The 22,798-nt window shown below is 44.4% G+C and overlaps 1 protein-coding gene and 1 pseudogene across 2 annotated transcripts; both read right to left on the bottom strand.

Moving 5' to 3' along the window:
- Nucleotides 1–55: 55 nt before the first annotated feature.
- EEF1AKNMT (eEF1A lysine and N-terminal methyltransferase) lies at nt 56–16,858 on the bottom strand. Of its 2 annotated transcripts, none has more exons than XM_010371290.2 (8): nt 16,263–16,858; nt 13,575–14,334; nt 11,972–12,171; nt 9,829–10,024; nt 7,124–7,288; nt 5,550–5,768; nt 3,240–3,371; nt 56–1,288 (listed from the first exon to the last, which is right to left on the bottom strand). In XM_010371290.2, the coding sequence occupies exons 1-8, from the start codon at nt 16,413–16,415 to the stop codon at nt 1,014–1,016; spliced, it is 2,100 nt and encodes a 699-aa protein (XP_010369592.1). In that variant the 5' UTR covers nt 16,416–16,858; the 3' UTR covers nt 56–1,013. The 2 variants fall into 2 exon arrangements, with proteins under 2 accessions (XP_010369592.1, XP_030791935.1); XM_030936075.1 differs by having other exon boundaries at nt 15,550–16,848.
- LOC115892016 overlaps nt 16,834–22,798 on the bottom strand; it is a 23,274-nt pseudogene continuing 17,309 nt past the window's right edge.

The raw sequence follows: 22,798 nt of genomic DNA, 5'->3' as shown, positions 1-22,798 counted from the left end.
ACTGCTCATTAAATCAACCTTGGTATAATTAGGAAAGACAAAATTCAAGCCAGTCTTGGAATCATTGGTTTAATGGTTCTCAACAAATGGTTAAGATTGATGTTTCCAGCCAAGTGAGATTTGGGTTTAGATATAGTTTGGGCTTCACTATCCTTTATCTCAGATTAAATGAGACAGTGCATGTAAACCACTTAGAAGAATGCCTGGAACACATTAACTTTCATTAGTAATGTTTTTGGTCATTCTTAAACATTTTCACTTCTGCCACCACTCTACGCCGAGTCTGGCACATAGCTGTCACTCAACGAACGTGAGTAAACAAACACCAGAGACTTTAGTCTGCCAGGTCTCTGACATGCAAAGCCATGGGGCCGGGTCCATACATTCCCTCCACTGAGCAAAACACAAATGGCTTAGGCTACGAGGTTTGGGTCATCAAGGAAAGCTGTCAAATAATGAAGTGGGTTAGCAGATTCCTAAAAATTGGAACCATTTCAGCAGCAGTTTCATCCACAGGGAGACAGAGTAAATGCTCTCTCAGATCTGTCTCACATCTATAGAAACCTTACTCTGTTTATAGTCTTTTGGCATCTTGCTCTGCTATCTCACTTGAGATCACTCCTACAGAACTAATAGAGGAATAAATCAAAAGCAAACCAGTATAAGTAGAGATGCAATAAAATTTGGCTGTCTTGAATCCTGATAGGCTTGCACATACTTGTTAAGGCATGCAGTGTGTGCTAGGGGCTTCAGCAGGGAATTCTACACAAGGACATGGTGTGGGAAGCAAAGATGAACCAACCCAAGTGGTACTAAAGAGGACAAGATGGGAAGGACATTTTTATTTTCCCTAATCTTCAGGCAACCTCACCAAGCTGGAGGTCACATGTAGCTGAGTGTGAAACCAAGAAAAATATGAAGCTTAAAAAGTACTGTGCGTTGTATTTCTTCAATCTCTGGCAGGTTGGGAGTCCAAGGTCAGTCTAGGCAGGAGGGCTGCTTGGCCTAAGCAATCATACAATCTTCACCGTCTTGAGCATATCTGACAAGACATACGTGTCATCCCAACCCCTCCCAGGCTTCCTCAGGGTCTGCTCCAAAGCCTGGGCTGTTTCTAGGAGCTCTGGTGTGGTAAGTTTTTGCTCAGGGTGCAGCTGACAGAACAGGATCTCATTCACTTCACCCTCAATTCGCCGGACATATAGAAGGGGGAACACTGCCTTGAGCCCAGCCAGCACTGAGTCCTTTAGCCCCAAGTCTCGGCACACGAGGTTGAGAATAAAAACACCTATAGGGTAGGAAGAAAAGTCAGAATGACCTCACATCATGAGACATATCAAAGATAAGGATCGGCTTTGAGGAAAATACCAATTTCTGTCCCAGGGAGACTGGTGAACTAAAACGCACTTATGATGGTGGTGAGTTTGCAGAGGATACACAGCATAGAAAGGCAGATGGAGAAAAGCATGGGGAGCATGTGAGCCATGAACAAACTTCAGCTTTATTTCTTGCTCTTCTGTGCTACTCATACATTATCTTACCATTCTCCACGCCTCAGTTTCCCAAAGAATTGCTTTGAGAAAGAAGTGATTCCCAGCCAGGCACAGTGGCTCATGTCTATGATCATATCACTTTGGGAGGCTGAGGCAGGCAGATCACTCAGTCATGAGTTTGAGACCAGCCTGGCCAAAATGGTGAAACCTCGGCTCTACTAAAAATATAAAAATTAGCTGGGCATGGTGGTGGACCCTTGTAATCTCAGCTGCTAGGGAGGCTGAGGCAGGAGCTGCTAGGGGGGCTGAGGCAGGAGAATCTCTTGAACCAGGGAGACAGAGGTTGCAGTGAGCCAAAATCCAGCCTGGGTGACAGAATGAGACTTTGTCTCAATCAATTCATAGAAAGTGATTCCCTACAAAGTAAAATTTACCAACTCCACAGGGATATTACATTCTTGACATACATACCATAGAGTATTTATTAACCAGTGAGAGGGCCAACGTCACCGTGACTTCTGACAATTAAGATTCCAAATCAAGTCAGTTACCACAGTGCCTTACACCAAATCAAAAACACCTAGAGGGCTGTTAACATAGGGATTAAAGGCTCCAGTTTTGAGGTGACAAGGCACTGGGTTGGAGCCCCAACTATTACCTTGTGTCACCTTGGCAAATCTTCAACCTGAGTTTCCTCATTCAAACAATGGACTGCTATGAAGATTACATAACACACTGCCTAGTACAGCACGTGTAGGAAGCATCATGTAGTAACTAGCATCACCATGCTAGTGGGAGTGTGAACTGCTACAACCACTTTGTAAAACTGTGTGGTAGCATCTACAAAAGCCAAACATACCCATAACCTATGATCCAGCAATTACAACCCTGTGTATATACCCAAGAGATGTGAAAACATAATTCATCAAAAGGCATATACTAACATGCTAATGGTAGCACTACTTATAATAGACCCACACAGGAAGCAAACCAAATACCAACAGCAGAATGGATAAATGAATTGCGTTAAGTCACATGATACAACACAGCAATAAAAATAAGCCATGTAAACACAACACTGTGAATGAGTCTCACAAACATCATGTTGAGTGAAAGAAAATGGGCACTGAAAGAATACATTCAGCCAAGTGCAGTGGCTCATGCCTGTAATCCCAGCACTTTGGGAGGCCAAGGAAGGAGGATCGCTTGAGGCTAGGAGTTTGAGATCAGCCTCGGCAACATAGTGAGATCCTGTCTCTACAAAAAATAAAAATAAAAAAATTAGCCAGGCCTGGTGGCATCCACCTGTAGTTCCAGCTACTCAGATGACTGAGGTGGGAGGATTCCTTGAGACCAGGAGTTTGAGGCTACAGTGAGCCATGATCATGCCACTGCACTCCAGCCTGGGAAACAAAGTGAAACCCTGTCTCAAAAAAAAAAAAAAACAAAAGAACATTCCAACATTCCATATGATTCCATTTATATAAAGAACAAAAACAGGCAAAATTAAGCTCGGCAGACAGATGTTAAGATAGTGATTACTCTTGTGAGGACAAGTTACTGAAAGGGGATAAGAGATAGACTTCTGGCAACCTGGAAATTTTCTGTGTCTGGTGCTAGTAAATGGGTGTATTCAATTTGGAAAAGCTGATCGAGCTCGTACTTCTGTGCATTTTTCATTAAAAAGATAAAATTTTTTTTAATGGTCCCTTCCCTCCTCCCTCTCCAACCTTTTGTTCTCCATACCTTCAGGAGTCAAGATGCTTTTAACGTTCTGCAGAAAAGATTGCTCCACAAATGCTGGGGGCGGACAACTCATTCCCAGTGTTGGGTCCTTACTGTCAACATCAAACATTATGACATCGTAGCAAGGCCGTGCTGGGAAAAAGAAGGAAACAAGTCCTTGTCTTTGCTGGATAAAATAATACCATTTACATTCCTACACTATACCTCCTCTTTACCAGTGGTGGGCATGGTGACTAAGTCAGAAGGATGACATGGAGGATGTGGTTTGCCTATAAGGGCACTGACATCATGGCCCAGGGCAGTCCTTGTCATCAGGGTTCAGAGTGTACCACAGTAAAGATGGAACGTTCTTCCACATTTAAAAGCACCTTCCAAAGGCAAAAACATTAATGGGGTCCACTTTAGCATGAATATTTCTTGGTTAAGAGGCTATCAACTCCAGTGGCTTTTGACTGTGGCAGAACATTACAATTACCTTGGGAAGCTTCTAATGTGGACTACACTCCTGACCAACAGAATAAAACACCCTGGAGTGGTAGGGGGCAGATGGGAGGAGAGATGGCAAGCCTCTGGTATTTTTCTTGAGCTTTCCAGGTAATTCTAAATATAGTCAGAGTTGAGGACCACTGATCTAGACAAAGCAGCTGACTAAGCCTTTAAAGGCTGACCCAGTAAATGGTAACTTTTAACTCTGAAAACAGCGTATTTTACTTCATAGGAGAAAATGTTCTGAAATTTCAGTTAGTGTTATCTTTATAGTTCCATAAACAAGAGCTGACTCAAGAAAGAAATGATTTTGCTAAATGGGTGAGAAAGAACTGATGAAGAATTGGATCTGCTCCTTACTATAATGTTAAATTGTTTTTATAAGGGGTAGGTCTGCAATGCCACTGACATGTTTTTAGAAAATTTCGAGACTGTGGTAGTAATTATTCAATAATTAATAAGTATTTAATTAGGACTGCTGCATGCTTATGATTGTTCATAGCACAGATCTGATTTTGGTTTCTTACAAAGAGAACATGTTGGCTCATCAAAGTCCGAGGAAAACAATAGCCTGCATTTGCAGCCTTGAGCCCTCCAGTAATCTGAAACATTTTAGTGTTACAGAAGACAGGCAGAGCCATTGAAAATTTATCTATAGATAACAACAGCAGTAACATTGTGGATTAAGTACTTACCATGTGCATGGCACTGTTGTAAATACTTCACCGTATTAGCTATCTGAGCTTGGGCACCTAAACTAACCCTAGCCTCAGAGAGGGAACCTGTGAAACTGTTATAATTGAATTCAGCTTGCAATTAAAATTAAGATAGCATCTGTTCAATACTCATCCCAGGTATCCTAGTTTGCCACACTCTTACTGGAAAATATTCTAATCCAATGAGACCAGAGTATCTGTTATGGAATAAGCAGACCAGGAAGGGTGTCCTGAACTCCCCAGCAGAACTGAACCAACCTAACTGCCTTCTCCCCGAAGGACTTAAGCTCCAGAAAGTACTAAAGTCACCAGCAGCTTATTTGTATAATAAGCAGAGTTACTGTCCCTAGCATTTTGCAGAAAATTATTATGCTTATGGTTTTTGTCCTAAATCTGGGATGCAAATTACTAGAACAAATGGAACCTTAATTCTAGTTGCAGAAGGCCTATCGGAATTCCCATAGAGTAGCATCTGCATCAAGGTTTCTCCACCTCAGCACCATGGAAATTCTGGGCCAGATAATTCTATCATCAGTGCCTGTCCTGCACATTGTAAAATGTTTACTAGCATCCTAGATCTCTACCAGTTAGATGTCAGTAGCAACATCCCTCACCCCCTGATCTGTGACAACCAAAAATTATCTCCATACATTACCAAATGTCGGACCCTGAGGTTGTAAACCACTGATCTTACATGAATACTGTTTTGCTCTATTTCTGGCTTTACCTCCAGTTGAAATATTTACAAGAAACACCTCCCAACACACATTCCACCTTTTCTTCTCTGTTTCTTTGCCCAGTTAGACTTCAGGTTTCTTAAGATGGTGAGGAAATGACAAGGTTACAGGTCAGAAAAAAGCCCACTGGTCTGTTAGCACCATAAGGGCAGGAATGGCCTGTTTTACTTATTGCTATACATTCATACCTGACACAGTGCTAAGCATATAGCTGGTACTCTAGTGAGTAAGTATATCAACAAATGAACAGGCTGAAGACTGGAATGAACTCATGCCACTCTCTTAGAGATAAACTGTAGAGGCCCTTATGGGCCTGACAATGTCAGACCAATCATCCTTCAACGCCTCTTCAAATGCTCCAAGAGCAGTACCTTCTCCTCCTCCTGCCAGGCTGGCGATATAGTCCAGGCCGTCTGCAATGTGGACCTTCATTCGGTCACTCTGGGAGAAGCCAAACCACTGGGTGGCCACTTCCAACATGGAGGGGTCGATCTCCACAGCATCGATGCAGGACTTTGGGAAATGATCGTGGACAAAGAGGGGGAGGCTGCCTCCGCCCAGGCCTACCACCAACAATGCCAGTGGGATCTCTGTAAGAAAAGAATAGAGCATCACATTGCCATCTGTTCACTGGAAAATTCTGGAAAATTCTGCCTTCCTCAGGGAAGATTTCATTCCAGAAATCTAAGAGTCAATTTGACATCTGATAACTCAATCCTGGATTCATGATGACTAGATCCAGAAGGTGAACTAGTGTGTTATTATTATTGTCTCTTAAAGATCTCAAAGTGGCTGGGGCAGTGGCTCACACCTGTAATCCCAGCACTTTGGGAGGTCAAGGTGGGCAGATTACTTGAGCTCAGGAGTTCGAGACCAGCCTAGGCAACATGGCGAAATCCTGTCTATAGAAAGTAGAAAAATCAGCTGGGCATGGTGACACACACCGGTGGTACCAGCTACATGGTAAGCTGAGGGGGGAGCCTGAGGAGGTCAAGGCTGCAGTGCGCTGTGATCATACCACTGCACTCCAGCCTGGACAAGAGTGAATCCCTGCCTCAGAAAAAAGAAGATTCCTCACTATAAGAGTTATTAGACCCTCTCTAGGAAAGCGAGGAAGAGTGGCCAAGCAATCTTGCTCATGATTAAAAGGCAACAGAAGTGCAATGCCCCTTGCCCCTGATTCAAAAGGCCACACTGTTTTCTCAGACACCCTCACCAAGTAAGGGTAAGCCATTCAAGTTCCACACATCACAGGAAAACAAAGGCCCAACTCCTGCTCCTAAGCACAGAGCACAGCCACCACAGGGGGATCAAAGGAAGACAACAAAAAAAACAAGTCACCCAAAGGAGACAGACCCTGAGAATTAAATCTAAGAACTGAGATTCTAGTGACATATATCAACACTACGATAGGACAAAAGTACAGGGTGTTCCAAGAAGGCACATTGAGGGACTTCAGGTGAAAACGGTTATAATCACAGACAGAAACATGAACATTTTTACTAATGCAGTCAGATCCAAACCTGCTATTAGTAATAAGGCTATGACTGCATTAACTATAATATGAATCATTTTAGAAAGTAGAACTTCAAGATACAATTGCATCTTATGTTCAAATAATGCATTATAGAAAAGCTGAACAATTAAACTCTGTGTATTTTTACATATCTCACTGAATACACGATATACCTTAATTTTAAAAAGAAATGAACAGAAAAAATGCCATTTAGACCCTAACATATTTCAATACAATTTCAATATAACAGGTTGAGTTTGAGGCAACAGTTAATTAGAATGCTCGTTAACTTTTAACATGGTTGAGATGAAGAAAGATACATTGTCAGCTTATAATCGCTGTTCTTCAACTACAATGCAGATGACACCAATTGTTTAGGTCTGTAATCTTTATGCTCCCTTCTGTGGAAGGCAGTGACATCTCTCTCACCTAGGAGTAGCTCTGGGTTTCTCAGCAGGGCAAGGCCAGCGATCATGGCTTTGTGGTGTTCACAACACAGGTAACTCTTATCAATGGACTGCCCCGGGGCTGCAGGGAGGTCCTCCACATCAGCAGGCCGCTGCTTCTTCCTGTCCTTTTTCCGCTTCTTCTGGGCTAAACAAGAGATATGAAGTTCTATGCTTAGTACACTAGTCCTCAGGAAGCAAGGGTTACCAGCAGCAGTGTACTCCAGATGGCCTGAATAGACTCAAAAGACCTAATCGTTAAAATTTTGCAAACTGGTTGACATCATGTTGATAGCCTGAAATTGGCCATAGTGAAATCATTTGGACGTTTGTCCCCTACAAATCTCATGTTGAAATATGATCCCCAATGTCGAAGCCACCATGCTGGTCATAAGGGCAGATCCCTCATGAATGGCTGGGTGCCTTCCCCATGGTATGGAGTGAGTTCTCACTCTAGAGCTGTTGTTGAAAAAAGCCTGGCAGCTCTCTTGCTCCCTCTCTTGCTATGTGATGTGCCTGCTCTCCCTTCACCTTCTGTGATAATTGTAAGCTTCCTGAAGCCTCACCAGAAGCAGATGTTGGTACCATGCTTCTTGTACAGTCTGCACAACCATAAGCCAAAATAAACTTTTTTTCTTTATAAACTACCCAGTCTCGGGTATTCCTTTATAAGCAACGTAAAACAAACAAACACAGTTGTGGTATTTATACTAGAGAACTGATAAACACTATAAATCAGGATGTGCCCCCCCCACCCTGCCCCACAAAGAGACAGTTGTTAAACATTTAACATATACAATGGATGCAAGGAAGCTGGAAAAGGAAATGGCAAATGCACACTCAAAAACCTGGGAAAACTCAACTGAGGAGCCCTGGTACCTCCCCTCTGAGAAATATAAGGCCACTAACAGGAGAAAAGATTACTTATAAAGTCTCTTAAAGAAAGGTAAAGTTACTAATCACCTCCTATGTGCCAATTACTATACCGTAACTCTTATTCTTTTCGCTCTTCTAACAACCTTATCATTACAATTCTTGGCACATGAACACACTGAGCCACTGAAGTGTTAAGCAAATAGGGAATCAGCAGATGGTAGAGACAGGAGTTGAACCTCGGACTGCCTGTCTCCAACACCTATCACCTTTCTGCTATGCCACACAGGTAGCACTACCAACCTCTGCTGAAGAAGAAAATCACAAGTATTCAAAAATAAATAAATCCGAAAAAGCCACTCCACTTTCCCTCTCCCCACTCCCTTCACTGCTCCAGGGTATCATACTAAACAGATGGCTGTGTCTTCATAGGGATCAGCTGCATTCCCCAGCAGCAAAAGGTATTGATGAGTGGGGTCGGGGTGCTTTTCAGAGATATTAAATCACTTTTTAATATGCTCTCCTTCTTGCTCACCAATACTCCCATGAGAGGGAACATTCTTTCCATGAGAACAAAGTGCTACCAAGAAGTCAAGGAACATGACAACGGTGAAAAAACCTGAAACCCAAACTGAAAGGGGCAAAATGTCCTTTTAAGCAATTTTACTGAGATTTTAGTGAGATGAAACTGGACCAACCTGTAGCCAGAGTGACCAAACAATAGGGCAGAAACCCAACAATCTTGGGTGCTCTTGGCCAGGGAAAACCCCTAAAGAAAAAAACCATTTTGCTGGGTAACTTGATCCTAGTTCAGAGCAAGTCCACTACCTCAAGCGTCTGAATTCTCTGTCTCCACCCTCCTCCCAGATGGCCTTGCTATGAGGGCAGGCAAGTCCGGCAAAGGGAACAACTGAGAATCAGGAGAGCCATTTCAGCTTCCATCCCTGAATCTCTGTGCCTCAGACAGGGAAAATGCACTGGAGATGGAGAGGTGAGGGGCGTTCACTTTTCACTCTTTACATTTGACTTCTGAAGTGATTTCAATGAGCAAGTATCACCTTTAAAACACAAACTAACACAGCCTGTGAGAAACACAGGTAAAAACAAACTATTGATTCCCCATCAGGGGGAGTTTCTGAGTGACAGCTGGGAGACCACTTAAAGGGATCGTAGAAGAGACGGTTTAGATCTACACTGTCCAATACTAGCCACTAGCCCCCTGTGTCTGTTGAAATGTAAATGTAAATTACTTAGAATTAAAGAAAATAAAAATTCAGTTCCTCAGTTACACTAGCCACATTCCAAACGCTCAGCACTACATAAGGTTAGTCACGACCACATTAGAAACTCAGGTACTAAACATCTCCTTCATCACAGATGGTTCTACTGAACACTGCTATACTAGATGGCCTCTAAGTCACCCGCCAACTCCAAAACCCTCTGAAACAGGCGAGTCACACGATGGAGGGCAGGGCTCACCTGCAACTTCCATGGTTCTGGCTCACCTCACAGAGGCCTACTGAAACAATACACAGATGTACATGGAGCACCTGCAAAACAGATGCCTTTAAACTGAAGATATTACGGCGATTATCACATGTATTTGGTTTCACTACCCACGCCCCTTATCACTTCAGAGCCAGACTCTGCTCAAGAACAGAATGTACTCTGCTTATCGCTGCTCACACCCTAAGAGTCCAGATGGTTAAGAATTCACAGACACCCAGGTCCATTCTACATCTCGGCCAAGCTCCCAGGAAATGTAGTCCATGCCACGGCCACCTGGGTCCTACCACCGCGCCTATGACACCTCACCTTTGTAAGACACATCCTTCAGCAACCTGGCTTCTGACTGCACCACATTCCTGTTGCTAAGGAAAATCAGTCGCCGGAAGTATCGCTTGTCATCCCCTTGCACGTCCTCGATGACATAGTTACCGCTCAAGGCACTGCAGTCTTGGTGCTGAACGGTCCGGACCCCAATGTCCCCACCCACAGACAGAAAGGGCACCTGAAGGTACAACCAGAGATGTGGTCAAAACAGTAGTTCATTTAAGAAATAAGAGAAATTATAACCCCTTCCCCTTTGTGTGTATATATCCCTATACCATGGTTCTAAACAACTACTCCAAAGATTTGCCATTCTATGAAAGCACGTCTCTGGAGCCTTTGAACCGATCTGAGAGGTTTAATTCATCTTTTGAAAATCAACTGAACACCTAAATATCTTCCAAACAACTAGTGAGATGCAATTGATTCTCCCCAAGTTCTTTTAGGGGTTTCTCATCAGTAAACCCTAAAAGAACTCTCAATAGTCCAGGATAACAAAAGCTAGAGGGAACCCTCAGGAACAGGCTGTGATTATGAGAAGGAATCTACACAAGAATAAAGATAACAAAATCCATGGGGGAAACAACCACTCCAAATCTAGAGAAATTTTCCTTTCCCCTAATTATTCTCATCTATTTTTCCCCCATTTTTCTAAACCTTAGGAGAAAAATATACTTCCCCCCTAAACTTCCCCACTCCTTCCCCCTATCTTTATATCTATTTCTTTTTTTAAAGACCTATAGCCAGGCGCGGTGGCTCAAGCCTGTAATCCCAGCACTTTGGGAGGCCGAGACTGGCGGATCATGAGGTCAGGAGATCGAGACCATCCTGGCTAACATGGTGAAACCCCGTCTCTACTAAAAAATACAAAAAACTAGCCGGGCGAGGTGGCGGGCGCCTGTAGTCCCAGCTACTCGGGAGGATGAGGCAGGAGAATGGCATAAACCCAGGAGGCGGAGCTTGCAGTGAGCTGAGATCCGGCCACTGCACTCCAGCCTGGGCGGCAGAGCAAGACTCCGTCTCAAAAAAAAAAAACCTATAAGACTCTTTAATAATCACCAGTATCTCCTGACCCTGCAGACTCAGGCACTGGTGAGAGGTCACAAATGAAGCTCCCCAGAGGATCTGGGCTTCCCTGAAATAGGGGTCACCAACCCCAAGTTGGCCAGGAAGAATCAAACACATATTCTTCTACAAACACAAGTCAGCCTAGTGGACAGAACCACAGGCCAGGAGCCCAGAAGCCTAGGTTCTTTTTTTCAGATCTGTTACTATTTGCACCAAGCCTCTAGATACCTTTGCTTTCCCACCTATCAAGAAGGATCAAAGCTCGGGCAACACAGGGAGACCCTATCTCTAAAAAAAATGTAAAAAAACTAGCCAGGTATGGTGGTTTGCACCTATAGTCCCAGTTACTACCAGAGGCTGAGATGGGAGGATGGTCTGAACCCAGGAAGTTGAGGCTGAGGCTGCAGTGAGCCGTGATCACACCACTGAACTCCAGTCGAGCCTGGGCAACAGAGCAAGACCCTATCTCAAAAAAGAAAAAAAAAGGATCAACTCCTCAACATGAAGTTCTTGCAGTAAAATCACTTGTTCATTACCCATAGTGACCAGGATGGCACAGTTGGTGTTAACTGATAACACCATATCACCATTTAGGCAAAAACCTTCCCAGTAAAACACCTGACCAGCAACGTGAATAGCTGGGTAACTGTGCTGAGCTGTTTTGGCCCTTTCCTATTTATATCCTCAGCTAATGATAGTTCTAAGAAGCAAAATGACCAAGAAAATCCAGTTCAAAAAGTGTGGCAGAAGAAACCCACAGTCAGAGCAACTCAAATTAAGAAGAACTGGAGCCCGCACTATGTAGAGCATTTCCATCCTGCCATGTCTATCGAGTCTGAGAGGCTCCCCCAGACACAGATCCTACTGTACTCGCTTTCCTCTCATTGCCTGGGGCAAAGGACAGTGTTTCCCTGCCATGTAACCCTTAGCTGCTGATACCCATCCAGGATTAGATGAGAGTCACAGACTCTAGCCTTGCTCCTGCCAAGGCTCCCTCTGCCTCCCTGGCTGCTAACATGACCTCAAGAGACCCATGAAAGCTGTATGAGAGCTGTGTTACCTGCTGCTGGGCGGGCATCCCAGCTGGGGCCAGCTCCATGACTCTAGCCGACAGCTCGGCTTGGATGTGGTCCATGCTTTCATACTGCTGACCTCGGTGAAGGGCCACTGTAATCAGCCTCCTGAAGCCAGCACTGGCCGCCAGCTGTTTCCGGCCCTCATCCATGCCAAAGAGCCACTCAGTCTCCCGGCCCTGGGGGACTAGAAAAAAGAACTTGGTTACAGGGAGTCCTGGAAAGAGTGTTTAAGCCCACAACCAATATGGCCCAAATGGAAGGGAGCCAGTCCCTGTCCAAGACCAGCATCTTCCCCAACTGTGACCCACTGAGGAGTTAACGACTCTATAGTTCACAACACCTAGGGCAAAGCAGCCCATCAGACAAGATGCAGGACCAAGGGTGAAGAAGAAGTGTGGGCATGTCTGTAGGGAAAGGAGGCAGGCACCTACCACAAGAAAAACAGCAATAATGCCAACACAAATAAGTCATGCCAGGCATGACTCCAAGCTGTTGACAAATATATATTAATGGAATCCTCCAACAGCCCAAGCTGCAGGTAGTAGTATTATCCCTATTTTTACAAATGAGGAAATTGAGAAACAGAAGTTACACTATTTGCCCAACTTCACACAATAAGTAAATGGTGAAGCTGGGACTCAAACCCAGGCAGTCTGGCCCCAGACTCTACCCACACGTGTATTCACTGCACTATTTGTTTCCACACATGGACAGATAGAATTATAGAATACTTGAAAAACTGGTTCAGTCACCAGGAAACAAATTACCATAACACCAACACCATAAACACTTTGCATTTGTCTAGAATGTTCTACTTTTGAAAGCATTTCCTCTTACTATCTTTTTTATTCTTTTTAAGGTAAATCTGGTATCACTTACTGCTTTCAATAATAATGGTTAATATTTATACAGCACTTCCAAGGCCAGGTACCATTTCTAAGACCTTTTATAATTCTCACAACTATACCAGAGTTACACTCCCACTTTATAGGTGAGAAAACCAAGACAGAGAAAGAAAAGTAACCTTTCTAATGTCATACCATCAGGAAATGACTGAGCCAAAACTGAAACCTAAACAGTCTGGTTCCAGAACTCACTTTTTTAGCTGCTATCCTATGCTGCCTCTCTAAATTTTGCAGACAAGCACAGCAACTTCCCCAGGTCCTGCAGCTCACAGGCTACAGCTGGGACTAGAACCTATGTCTTAGACTTGCTAGTCCAGCATTACTTCCATTACTCCATGCTACAAAGTAACTAGCATCTCTACGTCATATGTGACCTCCTAAATGTATCTCTATTCTCTCTCTCCCCTACCAACCCCATTCTCACACTTCATCAAGCCTTTGCAATGGCAAATGAGAAGGAATAAGTCTCAACTCGCAGTAGGTTGCTAGAGAGCTATTACTCTCCTTTCATCATGCCTTGGGTAGTCTAATCCTCTGGAAGTACAAACCCCTGCAAGATAAAAAGAGTCAAGAATCCCACCAAAGCCCCAGCCCAGCCTCAGCCCCAGCCCAAGCCCAAGCCCAAGTCCCAGCCCTTGTAAGCCAGCCCCTCCAGGGAAGAGAGGGAGCAATCCCAACTCACTGATGAAAATCGCAAAATGATTGTCCCGCGATGGTTTCACAGTGGGGCTGTCCACCACGTGGAGGGTGTAGCGTGGCTCCCCCGTGTCCCCATCGCACAAGTCCAGAGACACACTCCCCAGCTTGGCCTTGCGGCGCAGCTGGCTGCACAGCCAGGCATACTGCTGCCGCTCCCGCACCGCCTCGGCCAGCCGCTCGGCACTCTCCAGCCGCACAGGCTTGCCCTGTTCCTGAGCACACAGCTCAAAGATCTGAAGGGCAGAGCCAGGGACTGGCCTGAACTTGGTCATGATGAAGGCAAAGACAGGCAAGGAGAACTGAGGCTCTGCTTCCAACACCTGGTCCTGGCTGTTGGCCACTTGGTGCACCCTCACCATCCACCCCTCCCGGGAGAAGTGGCCCACTGCTTTCTTCAGGATGTGAGCCTGAGCCAGGGAGATGCAGAGATAGCGACCGCCCACCTGCAGGACACGGCCAACCTCAGCCAGCATCCTGTCCACCTGTTGCAGAGTCTTCTCTTCCTCATCTGTCAGAACAGCATCCAGGGTGCCCTTGTCCAACACCACGTGGAACGAGGCATCAGGAAACTCCATCTGCGTCATGTCCATCTTCAAGAAGCTCATCTGGGGCCGTCGGGTGGCATTGCATTCCTTCATTTGCTTGATGACAACCTCACTGATGTCGATGTTCACTATATCCCGATAGCCCACATCATACAGTTGCTCACTCAGTTCTGAGTTGCCACACCCAATCACCAGCACCTGGAGAAAAAATTCGCAGACAAGAGGGAGGTAATCAAAGCAAAGGACTGAGCTTCAGGTACTTCAAGGAATCAAGTCTCACCTCGGCTGAGGCACATTTGCAGAAGGTGGAGATGCTACTACCAGGGAAAGAGCAACATTGTAGAGTTGATTCTAGACTCTATCTTGAAACACCACATATATACTCGCTAGTGAAAACCACATTCACCTACAATACAAGTTATATAAGAATGGGCTTTGTGTTGCAGAAACAAATTAATCATAATTGTTCTTTTCTCTAAAACATGCACTTATTACTCCGGAATTAATAGGAAGTCAGAGAACCCAAATATAGAGTTACAGTTTAAATCTTAGGCCAGGAATAACCCTATTTCCTCAATCTACTCATGCCTTTGGCTACATTAGACAATAAAGTACACTTTGTGAGGATTCGAATCTTACTTCCATCACAGATTCCATCTCATGATATTCAGCTATTTTCTGAAGCCAAACTTAAAATTCAGATTGTTGTCTCCCTCTCCAGGGAGCAATCTCCCGTTCAAACTTAGAAATTCTGATATTGCCATCTCCGGAAAAGCATGGTACAAAGAGATATGCATATGCTTTGGAGCCAGACAGGCCTGAGTTTAAATCCCCACGTGACCAGTTGGGCATGATCCTGGGCAAAAAAAAAAAAAAAAAAAAGTGGCTCTCAGGGCCTCAGTTTCCTCATCTGTAAAATGCATGCAGGGCCACTCACCTGAGTTTATGATGAGAATTCAAAGACTGCACATGCATATACACGGCCCCCAATAAAGGCCTGGCATATAAAGCTTACCCACAAATGTTAGTTTTCTTTTTTTTTTTTTTTTTTTGAGACGGAGTCTCGCTCTGTCGCCCAGGCTGGAGTGCAGTAGCCGGATCTCAGCTCACTGCAAGCTCCGCCTCCCGGATTCACGCCATTCTCCTGCCTCATCCTCCCGAGTAGCTGGGACTACAGGCGCCCGCCACCTCGCCCGGCTAGTTTTTTGTATTTTTTAGTAGAGACGGGGTTTCACCATGTTAGCCAGGATGGTCTCGATCTCCTGACCTTGTGATCCGCCCGCCTCGGCCTCCCAAAGTGCTGGGATTACAGGCTTGAGCCACCGCGCCCAGCCAAATGTTAGTTTTCTAACTTTCCTCCTTCCCAACCTCCAGTACAATCTCACCTATTACCAAACCCATTATTGTACTTACCACGTTTCACTTCTGGAACATGTGCAGGGTTTATGTCTTAATGCTCTTATAGCTTAAGGACTGGGCACAGTGCCTGAAACTCGGGGAGCACTGAACAACTATTTGAAAAACAAATTCATACACAAAGTCACACCTGCTGCAGGTTGCACAGGAATGCACAGTGACAGAAGATTGGAAGTCACTCTTCAAGTAGGGTTATTAATCCAAGAATGAGCTGGGGTGGGAGGTTTATTACCTGAAAACCTTCAAAAAAATTTTTTTTTGAGACAGCGTCTCACTCTGTCACCCAGGTTGGAGTGCAGTGGAGTGATCATGGCTAAATGCAGACTCAACCTCCTGGGCTCAAGCGATTCTCCCGCCTAAGCCTCCCGAGTAGCTGGAACTACAGATGCGCACCACCACGCCCAGCTACTTTTTTCATTTTTTGTAGAGGCGTGGTCTTATTATGTTCCCCCGGCTGGTCTCTAACTCCTGGGTTCAAGCGATCCTCCCACCTCGCTCTCCCAAAGTGTTGGGATTACAGGCGTGAGCCACCACGCCCAGGCTGAAAGAGTGTTTTAGTTTGTCTTTTAGCAGGAACAATTCAGGAAATGCTGAAATATGCGTCCAGCTAGGGTCCTCCCGCCTGTCACTGTCCACCAAGTGCAAGACTCCTGTTACTAGTTCCCACCTTCCGGAGCACGTACGAAGGGCTGACAGGCCGCGCTCCTCACCTTTTCCCTGGGCTTGATGTATTTGTGTAGCACCCCGCACAGTTCCAGGTAGGTTCCATACCACTCGAAGGCTTTCTTTCCTCGCTGCTGGAAGAACTTCTCCCAGTAGTCAACGGAGCCAAACTCCTTGGAACTTTTAGGTAAGAGGTTCATGTTCCTACCGCCGGAGCTGCGTTTTCAAGACTCCCCTACTCCCTGTGAGGTACCATCTGAGGAGCTTGCCCACCACACGCAGGCTCCGGGACACTGCAGTGGCAATTCTTTCCACGGAAAAACAGCCACATTGATTTGTTCCCCCTGGATGACCCTTACACGACAAACGCACGGGCCACTGAATCTCACACACGCTTGCCCCCTCCTCCGCGCCTGCTGTCCTTGCCCCACGTGAAGAGTCCCTCACGCTTTTCCCGAGCTAGATTTCCGAGCCCAGCAACCATATCCGGGTGCGAGGCCTCGTGATTCGTCAGCCGGCCCAGCCCATCCCAGCTAGTCGTTGGTCGCTGCTTTGCATTTCTATCACCTCATTGGCTGAGACGTGCTCGCCTTTCTCCGGAGGCTCGGTCGCAGGCACCTAAACGCTCTTTAGACGTGAGGCCGGCCGACCATTCACGGAACGGGGCGGGACCGCGGGCTGCAGTTGTGGCGGAAGAGGCCGGGCCTCTGTGAGAACTAGGTCACGTCCGGGTGCCGAGGGAGCGCTGCTGTGCTGGGGCTGGGCCTTCCCTCTAGGCGGGGCGGAGAGCGCGCTTCCTTCCCGAGCTCGGCGTCCGCTTGTCTTGGAGCGGCTTAATCCGCTGATTGCGATCGTGCGCCACACAGGGGCGGAGCGCGGCAGACGGGAGCGTACTGCTAGAGGAAGATGAAAAGAAAAACCTATGCAGATCGGAGAGAAGTGAGGCAGGAAATGAGTAAGGCCAGTCCGTCGTAAAAACGCTGCACATTCTAACCTTGTCAGCTTCTGCGCACCACCAGCCCCCGCCTTATTTTTCCCACCTCTGCACCAAAATATAGGATTCTGCTATCAAAAGTGTAATAACGTGAAAATTCAGGAGGAAAAAGTAACAACTAGGCATTCAGAGGTGTCTCCCCTCCTTCTTCCTTCTCCCCTCAAAGCACAGCATGCAAAACTCTAGCCTTTCATTTTGATAATTGGCCTCCTTGTTATTCTGACGTTACCTATAACTGCTTATTTTATTGTTTGATAAACATACTGTACTTTCACATGCTCATGCTAATACCCTGAGGAAGCTTCTGTGAAGGGCACTTTTTTTCAGACAGGGTCTCACTCTCGCCCAGACTGGAGTGCAGTGGTGCAGTCACGGCTTACTGCAGTCTCCACCTCCCAGGGGTCAGGGGATCCTCCCACCTCAGCCTCCCAAGTAGCTGGGAATGCAGGTGCACGCCACTACACGTGGCTAATTTTTTTTTTTTTTTTTTTTTTTTTTTTTTTTTTTTTTTTTTTGTAGAAATGGGGTTTCGTCATATTGTCCAGGCTGGTTTCAAACTCAAGTGATCATCTCGCCTCAGCCTACCAAAGTGCTGGGATGACTGGTGTGAGCCCAGGCACTATTTGAAAATGACCAAATATGTGTATCATTGCGCCTTTCACACCATGATAAATTGCAGGAGAAATATACAGATTGAGGAGAGCAGATAGGCTTGGAATTGAGCATGTGTACTGTGGGCTGTTATATACTACACTAGCAAGGTAGCCAGGTAGACTGTTAATAATCAAGTAGGTTAGATTGGACTTAAACGTTGGTTTTAAAAAGTGATTTTCAAACTGGCATGCATCAGAATCACCTGGAGGACTTGTTAAAACACAGAATTCCCCCAGTCACATCCCAGTTCCGAGTCATTAGTTCAGTGGTGAGGCCCAAGGATTTGTGTTTCTAACAAGTTCCCACAATGCTGATGATGTTGGTCCTGGAACCACACTTAGAACCACTGTTTTAAAATACAATTAAGAGATAAGTCAAAATGGATATGGTTCCAAATTCGCTATTTTCAATGGTAAATCTAAAAGCTTTCTACAAGTAACATAAGAGAAAATCTGTTTTCATGCTCCCTTTGCTGAGTTCACATTGTTCCTTTCTACCCAAGATAAAGAGGAGTCCTTGAAGTAGCTTCAGCTACTACATCATGCAAGGTTCCGAATGGGTGAAATGTGGGTTCTTTAGGAAGCACTTATTGAGAGCAGAGGACATCAGTTGGTACTGAATGTGCTACACAATTCCAAAGAAGCAAAACACCATCGCAGCCGGGCGCGGTGATTCACGCCTGTAATCCCACCACTTTGGTAGGCCGAGGCGGGCTGATCACTTGAGATTAGGAGTTTGATATCAACCTGACTAACATGGTGAAACCATGTCTTTAATAAAAATACAAAAATTAGCCGGGTGTAGTTGTGTGTGCCTGTAGTCCCAGCTACTCAGGAGGCTGAGGCAGGAAAATCGCTTGAACCCGGGAGGCGGAAGTTGCAGTGAGCCAAGAGAGGGCGCCACCGCACTCCATCCTGGCCAACAGAGGGAGACTCCGTTTCAAAAACAACAACAAAAACAAACAAAACCATAGCAGCTGCTCTGTGCCCCCCAAAGCTTTATTCAATTCAATTCAACAAATAGTTTAATTGTCTAATAGGAGCCAATCACTGTGGTAGAAGCTAAGGATGCAATGGTAAGCATGTTAATCAGGTGGAGGGCACATTAAACAATTACAAAAATAACTTGTAATGGGGGTTATAAGTGCTGTGAAGGAGAACCATACCATTCCATAATAGTATATCTCTGTGACCTCTACTGATCTAGGGGGTGACCAGAGAAGGCTTCCCTGAGGAAGGGACAAAATTACTATATAATCTGACTGCTTAATATCAGCATGACATAGGTGAGAAAACAAAAAGCATGGTTCACCCTCTAGAACCTTTACAAGAACTTTTGGCTGCTGCTTTTCCCTCTGTCTCTATTGTCTGTTCTGTTAAGGTCATGTTATTAGAAAAGACAAAGTTATTTCTATCACAGCCCAGGCTCCAGCCCCATATTTGATGCTCTAAAAGTATGATGACTGTTTGCAATGTTTTTCAGACCAAGAGGATAAGTAACTCACCTTTTTCCATCAGTGCCTGCCTCCCTTCTGTGAGCTTAAAAAAGTGATAACAACAAGAACATTTTAAGCTAAAACATACTAGAGATTTTCTAAAATTGTAAGATTAACACAGAAATATTTTAGATATATTGTAACATTAGACCCTAGCATTAACCTTTCAAAATATTTATTTGAAGCTTATTTCTCTCAAGGTTTAACTATGAAATATAATTGATAGGTATGTGTTATCATTATTATACTTAGTTAATTTAAGCCAATAAGATGTTAAAATGCTTTGTGTTTTCTTAGGATCCCCAGAGTGGTTACCAATATGATTTAAAATGCAAGCTAATTTTAGATAAAGCCATTCAGTACTGTGGAGTTTTTTCCTCAAAATATAAATCCAGACCTCTGGATATATAATTTACAGTCAAACTTACTTAATTGAAACATACTCATAATTGTGGTAATAATATTCAGTTGATTGTTACTACGATTAATTGTAAAATTAAAAAAGAGGAAATAAAAAGCATCTCTTGACAATTTGGGAGGCAGAGGATGAGAGAGGCAAAATAATGCTCCCCCAAAAATGTCTACCTCCTAATCCCCAGAACTGAAACTGTGGAGGTAGCAGGTTACAAGGCAAAGGAGAATTAAGGTTGTAGATGCAATTAGGGATGCTAATCAGCTGAAGTAGCAAGACTATCTAACTGAGCTCAATGTAATCACAAGGGTCCTTTTTCATTTTCTTTTTTTTTTTGAGATGGAGTCTTACTCTGTTGCCCAGTCTGGAGTGCAGTGGCACAATCTTGGCTCACTGCAACCTCTGCCTCCCAGGTTCAAGCAATTCTCCTGCCTCAGCCTCCTGAGTAGCTGGGGATTACAGGCGTCCACACGCCCAGCTAATTTTTGTATTTTTAGTAGAGACGAGGTCTCACCATGTTGGCCAGGCTGGGCCACAGGGTCCTTTAAAGTGGAAGAGGGAGAGACAGAAGGGCTTGGCCCAATGTTTCTGGCTTTGAAGGAAGGCAGCCATAAACCAAGGAAAGGGGGTGGCCTCTAGAACCTGGAAAAGGAAAAGAAATGGTTTCTCCTGTAGAGCCTCCAGAAGAAATACGGCCCTGTTGACACCTTGATTTTAATTTATTGAGATTTGTCAGACTTCTGACTGATCCAACTGTAAGATAATAAATTTGTATTGCGTATGGCACTAGTTTTTGGTAATTTGTTACAGTAGTGATAGGAAACTAATACAGAACATAAACAGGAGAGAGAAAGAGAGAGAGAGAGAGAGAGAGAATGTGCGGTTGGGGCAAAGGTCACAGTGGGAAGAAAGCAGCAGAAGATACAACTAGAGGCTGAGGTAAAGGGCAGGTTTTGAGGAGTCTTCTATTCCACATATTTAGCTTCAGCCTGTTGGGCCACAGGAAATAACAGAGAAGCAGGGTCATGACAGAAAGACCTGATCTGAGAGATGTTCTCAGGAAAGACTGAGGCGCTCGATGACTGATTGAATAGGAGGAATAAAAGACTGAGGGGCTCATAAATGACTCCTACATTGGCCTCTGGATGACTGAATAAATAGTCTGTAGAAAGAAACGGGGAAGGAGAAAGGGGTATTATTTGTAGAACTGTTACTTGAAAAGAATTTAGAGGTTATCACTCCAGTAAAAACCAGAGCCAGAACTAAAAGCCAGTCTCCCCACCCTGCTGTGCCTAGCCCAGGGCTCATACCCTTCTCACTTCCTGCCAGTGGTATCCAGTTGGAGTTGGTAGGTCCAAGACATGAAAATGTTTCACGAGTGGGATATAAAATTGAGTAAAGGGAATGTCTCTTTGGTGTACAGGGAGTGGCTCATACAATGCTGGAAATTATTTCAAATTGGAAATCATCTTAGCCAATGGGTTTGTTTTCCACATTTGAGAAGTTTAAAAATGAATGTTCTCCTGCGTCTTGGGATAATAGAAGGCAGACTTCATAACATCCTAGGATAACATTATACCATTTTATTAGCTGAGTGTCAACACTTTTCTTGATGGTATTGTTGACCTGAAAAGTGACTATCAAGCTGATACTGGATTCCTAAGATTGGGTTGATGATAATAGCTACTTATTTATTTATTTGTTTAAGACAGGGTCTCACTCTATCACCTAGGCTGGAGTGCAGTGGTGCAATCACAGCTTACTGCAGCCTCGACTTCCTGGGCTCAAGCGAGCCTTCCACCTCAGTCTCCCAAATAGCTGGGACTACAGGTACGAGCCTCCATGCCTGGCTAGTTTAAAAATATATATATTTTTGTAGAGACAGGGTCTCTCTATGTTGCCCAGGCTGTTCTCAAACTCCTGGCTTCAAGGGATGCTCCCAACTCAGTCTCTCAAAGTGCTAGGATTACAGGTGTAAGCCACCATGCCCAGTGCATAATAGTATTTTTTAGTTTGTATAGCATTTGTGATTGGCCAAGAATTTTTCTCATACATTACTCTGAATCCATGGGAAGGAGGTTCAGAGCTACAGAGCTAATTTTCACATTGGCAGAGAATCCCTTTGGGAGAATGTGCCAGCCTTGTACAAGATTAACAAATTAGTTTCAACATAGATGATTACACACTGCTTTCTAAAATATATATGTAAATATATATATATACCTATACATATGTAATTCAGGCAAAATTCCAATTGATTAAAAATAAGTGAAAAAAAGTTATACATGACTGAGCGAATTTAGCCATGACTGCCTCTGGGTATTATATTTGATTCCCAGGATTTTCTTTGCGCAGTAGTTTCCTACTCTGTCACTAAGGATATCTGTTGATGGATTGGTTTCCTCATATGCATGGACTGCAAGGCATTAATATAGGGCATATTATACATGGCAAGTTGTTTGCCTTTGGGGCCAGTAGGCAATAACATTTTGAAAGCTGGAAGTCTGGGGAGATGAAGGAATGATGCCAAGGTTAACAGGCTGTGCTTGAATACATTTGACCCCTATATGAGGGGGCTCACAAGGCCTCCTTTTGACTGTCTTTGTTTTCTATAGCCTGGATACTGGGAAAAACCACAAGGGTAAGCTATTAGACTGTTTTCTTCCTAATTTTATTCCAAACTTCAGTTTCTTTGCAGGAAAGGAAAAACTTGAAAAACATTTTGTTTTTCTCCTATACTGTAGCACTTGGGTGCCTAACCCATGACCATTTCATGTATCCCATTTTTATAGATGATCTCTGTCCTCAGCCCATAACAATATTTTTTCACCACTAAGGGAACGGATTTTGAAACAGCATTTAATAAATAAAATTCACTTGAGTACTCCACCCAGAGTATTTTTTAATGTTCAGATCCAGAGTCCTCAAATAAACCAGAAGAACAAACTTCCCTTTAGTCCAACAAAAAAAGTTATAGTATATAATACTTCTCTAAAACTAAAACTGTTTTCTTGCCATGGGGCTGCAA

This window comes from Rhinopithecus roxellana, chromosome 8, assembly GCF_007565055.1.
Source record: "Rhinopithecus roxellana isolate Shanxi Qingling chromosome 8, ASM756505v1, whole genome shotgun sequence".
Lineage (NCBI taxonomy): Eukaryota > Metazoa > Chordata > Mammalia > Primates > Cercopithecidae > Rhinopithecus > Rhinopithecus roxellana.
The sequence above is the reverse complement of the archived record's forward strand: the minus strand, read 5'-3'. Positions and strand labels throughout refer to the sequence as shown.